The sequence below is a fragment of the Rutidosis leptorrhynchoides genome, chromosome 5 (genome assembly GCF_046630445.1).
Source record: "Rutidosis leptorrhynchoides isolate AG116_Rl617_1_P2 chromosome 5, CSIRO_AGI_Rlap_v1, whole genome shotgun sequence".
In the NCBI taxonomy this organism is placed as follows: domain Eukaryota; kingdom Viridiplantae; phylum Streptophyta; class Magnoliopsida; order Asterales; family Asteraceae; genus Rutidosis; species Rutidosis leptorrhynchoides.
Genome location: NC_092337.1, coordinates 429,860,333 through 429,869,876, shown reverse-complemented (window position 1 = coordinate 429,869,876; position 9,544 = coordinate 429,860,333). Strand labels below are relative to the sequence as shown.

Here is a 9,544-nt window from a genome sequence, read left to right as displayed (position 1 = left end):
CTATGTTGAAAGTGTTTTCGAACCATTGATACGTTACACGAATTCGGAGAGTGTGGAGTACACGTTCGTAAAACGTGAGGTGGTTTGAGGTTTTCTTTGGACTTGGAAATGATATTTGGAACTCGTGGAATGCGAAACGAGACTTGAAAAGGCCATACGAGTGAAAAACCTTGAGATCAAAATTTGGAGTGCTGGATAGGCTTAGCCCGCGGCGCGGCTCAGCCACCCGCGGCGCGGCTTAAAGCACAAAACTCAGGTCGAGACTTTTGGCAATTTTCAAGAATTTTTCTTTGTTAGCCCGCGGCGCGGCTTAACAAAGGGCACGCTGAAAAGGTGCTTTTTCAACCCAAAAGGCACATTTGAACCCCAAACGTTTTGGGGTAGTTACAGGGCATTTAAACTGCGTTTTTACATGTTTTTAGACCATTTTAAGTCTAAATACATGAATGCAAACTTCCAAGTCACTAATGGGTGTGAATCAAAAGGTTGTGACTTTTCAAGAAACCTTTTGACCCATTATAAATACACTCTTTGTGTATTTGAAAAAGGTTCCAGAATTTTGATCCTTTTACACACTTTCAATTTCAAACAATTAGAAGATACATCTCTACAATTGTGTGATTGTTATCTTTTAGCCAAGACGACAATCTTGTCTTTGTCTTATCCCAATCGAAACTTCGTGTAACCCGTGGCTAATAGGGTCGAAATATTCGATTAGGAAAGTGTTCACACGATTCAAAGATCAATCCGGAGTCATTACCGTTTCAGTCATGAAGGTTTTACAACCCCGACTTCTAACAGTAGACGCTCTGATATCTTCACAAGATATCTCATGTTTGAATCTCACTAGTAGCAAATTTTAAATTGACCAAAACAATGGACAGAAATGAAAAAAGCCTCCTCCACAATGGCAGAGCTTGAACGGGTTAGTTGATAACTGAATTTTTTTTTTTTTTTTTTTTTTTTTGCAAGGCAACAAGAAAATTTTATTACTTCAAATTGAAATTACATAGACAAAAGCAATAGAGAACATGCTTTTTCTAGCACACTAAGCCGAACAACAACACGAAAGAACCAACTATACATTTATACATAAACACACAAATGAAGCAACAAGCATGCTTGTCCTAATCAACCATGATCATCATAAGTTCCGGGATTAAGAAGCCATTGGCTCCATGCGAGATTTGCCTTTCTACAACGCCTTGAAATCCATTCGAACGACTTGATTTGAACGTCATTTAGAGTAATCGGGCCGTTACCTTTCTTTTTTTGGAATAAGGTAAGGTTTCAATTTCTCCAAATCATATAGCCACAAACCCACTCGATGGCCTTCCAATAGAGCGACTTCTTTTTGTGGATTATTGATATCGATAATCCCTTGAAATAATTCACCCATATGAGCGTAAGGTTGTTTATTTAAATTCCACCAACGAAAAACTCTAGACCATAGATCTCTAGCAAACGCGCAATGAATAAAGATATGTTCCACCGTTTCAAGCCCGTCATCACAGATAGGGCAGCAAACCGAATCCAAGTCAATGCCTCTTTTGTCTAGCTCAACTCTAACCGGGATTCGATTTTGTTTCACTCTCCAAATTAAAACCCCTATTTTCTGTGGAAGCATGCGAAGACGATCAGTAGGCAAGAAAATATTGTGTGAAGCTAAAAGCCTCTCGTCGATCAACCTGGACATGAAGGCAACCGAATATGAACCATCATTTTGCAACATAAACTTCCAATTATCACGCGGCCCGTCCAAAAATACGAAGCTTCTTAGATCGTTACCCATCTGTTGCAACTCTGATTCGCTTCTACCATTTGGAACACGCAACCAATCCCACTCGAAGCATAAATCCCCATTTTCTCCCCTAGAGCATCGATCCATAACTAACGCATTTTTGTTACGATCTAGATTGTATAATCTTCCAAATTTTTCTTTAAGGGTGTAGATTCCGATCCACTTGTCTTGCCAAAACAACGTGTCATCACCTTTGCAAATATGCTTCACAAACGAGTTAGAGAACGATATGCTGAGATTATCAATGATAATCCCGACTTTACAAATGTTATTCCAAACTAAACCCTTTCCTGACCCCCGATTATGATGGCCACCCAACCCCCCGCCCGCCCACATAGACTCGTGATAACTTTAGCCCAAAGGGAATGTTTTTCAATGAGGAAACGCCACCATCACTTTCCCAATAAGGCTAGGTTTTTCGCCTTCAAAGACCCAACGTTAAAAAGTAAAATATTTTTTCTCATGATAACTGAAATATTTTATCTAAAAATAAAAAGTAAAATGGTAAATAAATGTAAAAATTTTCTTGTTTAGATTACCGAAAAAAGAGAATATTTTTTCGCAAATGTATTAAAACAAATGGAAGTGATTAAATAGAGTGAGTTGAAAAGATGAAAATACCCTTTGGTAAATTTTTTTTTTTTGAAAGGCAAGTAAGTATTATTACTAAATAAATAGCAGTACACGAGAGAAACTAGCAAGAAGCTAGCTAAGACACGAGCTCACGCTCCAATCACACAATTAAAAACATACAGCGCACAAGAACACGAAACGAGAGGAAACAAATGGCAAGAGGACAAACACGACACTACTGGGGAGACACCTCGACTAGCTTTAGAGACTAAGTTTCCGAATCCGAGGACGCACAGGATGAGCAACACGAGCAACAAATATCGCCGTCGTCATCCTCTTCCGAATGTTTCATCACCTTCTCGATAAAATATCTATCTTGCCATCGCGAGTTATCCCGACTTCGGCTACGCTTCATATTACTCCTTCCCCAAATATATTTAATAAAACGACTTTTAATCAACGGATGTACTTTTCTCTTTTTAACACGAAAGCGAGCTACCGCGGTCCCTTTTGAAACAGAGCCCAACACAGGATCATTTGGGTTGTTAGAAAAGTCTGGCCCAACAGGTAAGCCATCCACAAGCCCAACATTATTTTGAAAATTCATTGGAACTCTCAACTCATCCCTTTTTTCACGCGTGCAGGAGTAATCCTCGAAACAGGGGCAACCGTCATTGGAATTCGTGACAGAAACAGAAGTGCTCAACTTTTGAGCTTCACCCGATTTATGAGCTTCATCTGAACTAATTTTCGGTGAGGAAACCGCCGCCGGAGAAACCATTGACGGATCTGGAATTAATTCACCATCTTCGACATCATCTGGAATTAATTCTCCATCTTCGACATCACCTGCTTTATCTGCAGTATCCCGAATTTCATCTGCAGGCTCACGATTCTCATCTGCAGGCTCACGATTCTCATCTGCAGGCTCACGATTAAACAAATCATTAAAACCTACATCATCCACGCTTGACGAAACTTGAACCCTCTCGCTGGTATCCATGGCAGGCGACGAATGTACCGGCAGATTACTGGAGATATCATGGGGTTTTTTAACACCATCGCCGCCAGCAACATCAACTTTATTTACTTCAACCAGAGACCAAGATAATCTATCTTTGTTAAAGCTAAATAAGAGGTTGTGATTGTTCACTGATTCAGGGAGATAAAATTCGATGCATCTACCTCCAATCCTTATCTCTATATGATTATTCCCATATTAAAAAATGCAGTGAATAATGTTTAACATATATACTGAAATAATGTATGTATTGTTGCAAACGATTTTATGCAACAATCTACAATAACCTTTTTTGCTCGTTATCATTATATTTGAATGACAGATACATAGAGCCGTCGTTAAAAAAAAGACACTATACCAGAGTAATTTATATCATGAACTAAATTAAAAAAAATATTTAAATTGATTTTTATAAAAAATATATGTTTACCTGTTTTTTTTTCTTTTTCTTTTTTTTTTCCTCTAATATTTTAAATTTAGATTTAGATTTAGATAGATTAAAAAATAAAGGACGAATGCTTCCAATTATGAATCTTTGACTACAACATAGTCAAACTACCTCTAAAACCCTAAAAACTTTGCAACCTCAACATCGTTAGCCTCTCTTCCCCCATTTTCAGTTTCTTTGTGGGGCGTAAATTATTTCACCCAAAATCAAATTTTCTTTCTTCTTGTTTCTTCAAGATGCCGACTATCAATGATGGCGTCACTAAATCTGAAAAGAAGAACAAAAGCAAAGACCACAAAAGAAAGCTTCAAGACCCAGAAGCTGAGCCTGAAACCCTTCAAGAATCCAAAAAAGACAAGAAGAAAAAGAAGAAAGAAAGAACCCACGAAGAATCTGTTAATGGGGATGAAACCCTAATTGGGTCTGAAGAGTTGAGTGAAAAAAAGAAGAAAAAGAAACAGAAAAAAGAAGAAAATAATAAAACTGGTGTTGATGAAGTTAGGCAAACTGAAGATAATGTTGTGGTATCTGGGAAAGATATTAATGATGTAAAGTTTAAAGCTTTGAATACTTTTTCAGAATCTAATCTTTCAGATGTATTATTGGAATGTTGTAAGAATTTTAGCAAGCCTTCACCAATTCAATCAAATTCTTGGCCTTTTTTGTTACACGGGCGTGATTTTATTGGGATTGCTAAAACTGGGTCAGGTAAATTTTTGTGTTTTCTGATTATTATTATTGGGTTTGGATTATAAAGTTAGAGATTTTGTGATTTGGGTTTAATTGGGGTTTTTTAATTTGATTTGATCTGATTAGGGAAAACATTGGCATTTGGAATACCTGCTATGAATCATATATTGAATAAGAGGAAAAATACAACTAAGCAAAAAACTCCACTTTGTCTTGCACTTGCACCAACAAGAGAACTTGCTCAACAGGTTTGTATTTCAATAACAATCACATGTTTAGCATATGGCTGTTATGCTGTCAAACTTTATTGAATTGTTACTCTGATTTGGTTGAATGTGACAGATTTTTGATGTGATATCTGAGGCTGGAAAACCTAGTGGTGTTCGATCAGTTTGCGTATATGGAGGAACATCTAAAGGACCTCAGATATCTGCTCTGAAGTCTGGTGTGGTTAGTCCACATGTCTACCTTTGATTTCATTATATGATTATTGGTTTATTCACTTAGCTTTTATCGTCCCGTTGACCGTTGTTCTTAAAAAGTACTTGGCTGCTTAAAATATATGAAGCTTCTGAGCCGATTTTAGTATGTTGATTATTTTTACTTTATAATGATGATAACCTACAAACATACATTTGTAAGTTGAAACATGATAAACACAGAGATGTTTCAGTTTTCAAGTTAGTTGGTACATTCCACATTGAAGTTTTTTCATTTTTTAAAAAAAATTATGATCTTTCTACCTCTATTTTTTCAGGATATTGTTGTTGGAACTCCTGGGCGTTTGAAGGATTTGATAGAAATGGGTGTATTGCAGCTACAAGAGGTCTCTTTTGTGGTAAGCACATTAGTTTATATATACATGTGTGAGTCTGCATGTATATATGTGGTGTTTGTGTGTGTGTGTACAAAGTAAGTTTTGTGTTTGAATCTTCTTACAGGTGCTTGATGAAGCAGATCGTATGCTTGATATGGGATTTGAACCAGAAGTTCGTTCCATACTTAGCAAAACAAGTTCTGGTATACCATCTTTTTTTTTTTATTTCCATGTTTAGAGTTGTTGATAACCAACTTTTTTTGACAAATTGAGGTAGCATTATTTTTGTTGACTTAAAAGTCAAACTGTATCTCTTGATATAAATCTAATTTTATATTGACTGCAATCTTTGCAGTTCGTCAAGTGGTAATGTTCAGTGCGACATGGCCTTTAGCCGTGCATCGACTAGCTCAGGAATTTATGGACCCAAATCCTGTTAAGGTGATCTTTGTCTTCCTCATGGTTTACAAACATCATTAGTATTGAAATTAAAGAAAGAGATGTTGCTGCTAATTTAGCTTTTGTAGGCTAAATTTTAAAATTTGTCATAAAATTATCTTTTTGGCAGGTAGTTGTAGGATCAGAGGATTTAGCTGCCAACCATGATGTCATGCAGATAGTAGAGGTACACTGATCTTCTACCTTTAATAATCTTATGTCATGCTTTTTCTGAATTTATATTATACTATCATAGTCCACTTCAAGTTCGTAAAACTTTAAAGTTATTACAAGTGTCATGTTTATATTGACGTTTCAAGTTTTATTTTAGCTTGAAACAGTGTTGCCTTTTGCTACCTATACAATTTATATGATCATATTATTCTAGTCTGAAACCGGGTATATGAACGATATAAATATGTACTCATGCATACATACATACATATGTAGGTAATAAGCCCATGATATTTTTTGCTCTAACATGTAGGTATTGGAGGATCGAGCACGCGATGAACGTCTAATTACATTACTTGAGAAATATCACAAATCAAGAAGGTTTTTCTTTCTTGCTATCACCTTCATTTCTTACTTGCAAAGTTGTCTTTGTCTTTTACATATCTTTTTCTTTCGGTGTTATCACTTAAAAATAAAAACTTGGAACTCGATATAATTTAACTTTTAGCAATTAGAGAATAATAGTAAGTTGCTAACTCTAGGGTTTTTTTTATCTATCAGGAACAGAGTACTGGTCTTTGTTTTGTACAAGAAGGAAGCATCCCGAGTTGAGAACATGTTGCAAAGAAGGTACCTTTCTCTACCTTTTACCGCTCCTACTTAAACATTTGATATGCTTGTAATACAAATATTGTTTTTTCTCGTTTTTTATAGGGGTTGGAAGGTTGTTTCAATTAGCGGTGACAAACAACAAAGAGCGCGTACCGAGGCACTTCAATTGTTCAAGGATGGCACTTCTCCACTATTGGTTAGTCAATTATAATTATAGTAATTACATATTTAGGGGGTGTTTGGCTTTGCGTTTTGAACAAGATTATTTGATTATCACGTTTTGAAATCGTAAATAATTAATAAATAGTTTTTGGCAAGTTAAAGTTAAAAATCAATTAATTGCGATTTGTGAGCCTCAAAACGTGAAAGTGAAAAAGCAAGTCACCCCTTACTGCATCCGAGTCTTTCATTTTTTGCCTATATTACTTGCTAATTGTTTGTTAATTTATCGGATAATAACACTTACAAAATTGATTATTAGATTATTGCGTTATCAAATTGCATAATTAAATCCAAACACCATTAATGCAAAACACGTTTTGTTACAACTGATTATCTGATGACAATTATTTGAAGCGCATAACCAATTGTTAAAACGCAAATCCAAACAACCCCTTAACAGTAATTACATTTTTAACACGTGTTAAAATTATTGGCATGTGTTCAGATAGCGACAGATGTAGCTGCTCGGGGACTGGATATTCCCGATGTTGAAGTCGTAATAAATTACAGCTTCCCGTTGACAACCGAGGACTACGTCCACAGAATCGGAAGAACGGGGCGTGCCGGTAAGAAAGGTGTCGCGCATACGTTTTTCATGAAGGAGAATAAGGCACTTTCTGGAGAACTTATTAATGTTCTTAGAGAAGCAGGGCAGAATGTACCTACAAACTTGTTGAACTTTGGTACTCATGTTAAGAAAAAGGTTTGTGTTTTTTTAACTATGTTCCTATAACTGTCATATATTTTGTATATCATTGGTTCAAAAGTATTCCTTGCAACTTGCAAGGGCGTGTTGGTTCACGTAACAAACATGTTTACCTTGTTTATACATATTTTATTTTGTTGATGCAGGAATCAAAGCTATATGGAGCCCATTTTAAAGAGATATCTGCTGATGCACCAAAAGCTACCAAGATTACATTTGGTTCGGATGATGATGAAGATTAACTTAAAAATGTTCTAAACCAGATGTCCCCGTTCTAATATAAATTTTATATGTTTTAGTGTGTAATGTATGGATGGTTTTGATGAGAGTTTTAGTACTATTGCAACTGGATTGTAGTTTATAGCATCTACTATTTGATTTTAATCAAATTTTCTTTAATGCTTTTTGCTGTATTTTATATATAATTTTCTGAAAATTAAAGATGATACAAAATGCGGACAGGCGTCCAAGTATTGGTTGCATTTTGTCCAAGTATTGGTTGCATTTTGTGGGTGGATCTACTGTTTGCGAGTATCAACCGTCTTTTGGTTGAGTGCAGATTAGGGATGGCAATGGATTTGGATATGGTTCAGGTGATGCCGTATCCGAGGGATGATATTGGTACGAATAATGAACCGTATTGGCATTGAAAGTATCGAACCGAAATTGCTCAATACTAATAACTGAACTAAGAAAATGGTACCGGTTTGGTGCTGGTTTTTTCAGTATTGTACCGAATGGTACCGACAATCATGAGCTTATGTCAAGATTCTAAATTGTACATTCATTTCTCGTGTATTAAAAAGATGATATCAGTGAAATACTTTCATATAATTAGCAGATGCATATTTATATCAGTACATACATCTACGCTTATAGCGATTAACAAGTCAACAAAATGGCAATAAGTCAACATACAATGTCTTGACTCTTGCCACCGTCGATATATATCAGCTTTGAAAGGTTAAAGACTTGGTGTTGCGTCTAGATCAGACATTTAGTACGAGAAATATGGTCTACGGTAACAGATATCATTAAGCTAAGCTTACATTTAAAGTTCTCAATCTTATTGGATTTTGCTAGCGAGAGCCCTAAAGGGCTGTCATTAGTGCGCTTTAAAGTGTGATGCTCAGCGGTTATATACTGATTTGAAAGCGACACTTTTAATTTTATAATTAATTTATGCACGTTAATGACCGCCTTTGTTGTTAGCAAAATCCTTATTATTTTGATTATTTAAAGTTATTTTTAAATCCAATAGGTCAGACTTTGCCATGTAACGTTAAAGTAAAAAAACTTTGCTATTATAACTTCTGTCCACCCTTTTTCTCTCTCTATTTATAACAATATCTTCCACCCATACACCCATTTTCAAGATCTAGATCCAGATCTGGTTCATCTCATCTCCTCCCTTCTTCATCAATTAAAACTTTACTTTTTTCCATCATCATCAAGCTGACGGTTTGTAGCACCTCGGCAGCCTTCTTCTCCGACCACCGGCATCTCACTGGTGGTTAGGATTACGTGCTTTCCGTGACAATAAGGTACACCCACATCTCCTCCTTTCTCAGGCAACAGTACGACCCGTTTTTCTTCTCCGGCTCCTTTCTCTGCAACCAGGTGGCGAATTTGTGTGGCTTGCACAGATTCTGTAGTGACCCGAACTTTTCCATAATTATATATATTAAATGATATATAATATTAACATGATTAAATGTTTTCAACATGTTAAGCAATCAAACTTGTTAAGACTTGATTATTTGTTATGAGTTTCATGTAGATAATTGACCACTCAAGTTGACCGGCGATTCACGAATGTTAAAACTTGTAAAAAGGACATGATGATATATATATGGGCATATATATGGTTAACATGAGATTATGATAAGTAAGTATCTCACTAAGTATATTAACAATGTGTGATATACATAAAAAAAATGAGAATATTGAATTATGAAGCTCAAAACGATATACATAACGATTATCGTTATAACAACGTCTTACTAAATACATATATATTGTATTAAGATATTGATATACTA

The 9,544-nt window shown here is 35.6% G+C and overlaps 2 protein-coding genes across 2 annotated transcripts; one reads left to right on the top strand and one right to left on the bottom strand.

The window, feature by feature from the left end:
• Nucleotides 1-1,258: 1,258 nt before the first annotated feature.
• Nucleotides 1,259-2,137, bottom strand: LOC139850054 (uncharacterized). Its single transcript, XM_071839649.1, has one exon. The coding sequence runs from the start codon at nt 2,135-2,137 to the stop codon at nt 1,259-1,261; it is 879 nt and encodes a 292-aa protein (XP_071695750.1).
• Nucleotides 2,138-3,957: 1,820 nt separating this feature from the next.
• Nucleotides 3,958-7,905, top strand: LOC139846895 (DEAD-box ATP-dependent RNA helicase 5-like). Its single transcript, XM_071836442.1, has 12 exons — nt 3,958-4,551; nt 4,660-4,781; nt 4,876-4,983; nt 5,291-5,371; nt 5,475-5,553; nt 5,706-5,791; nt 5,919-5,975; nt 6,276-6,343; nt 6,524-6,592; nt 6,677-6,770; nt 7,242-7,499; nt 7,649-7,905. Exons 1-12 carry the CDS (start codon nt 4,080-4,082, stop codon nt 7,742-7,744), a joined length of 1,590 nt encoding a protein of 529 aa, XP_071692543.1. The 5' UTR covers nt 3,958-4,079; the 3' UTR covers nt 7,745-7,905.
• Nucleotides 7,906-9,544: the final 1,639 nt, after the last annotated feature.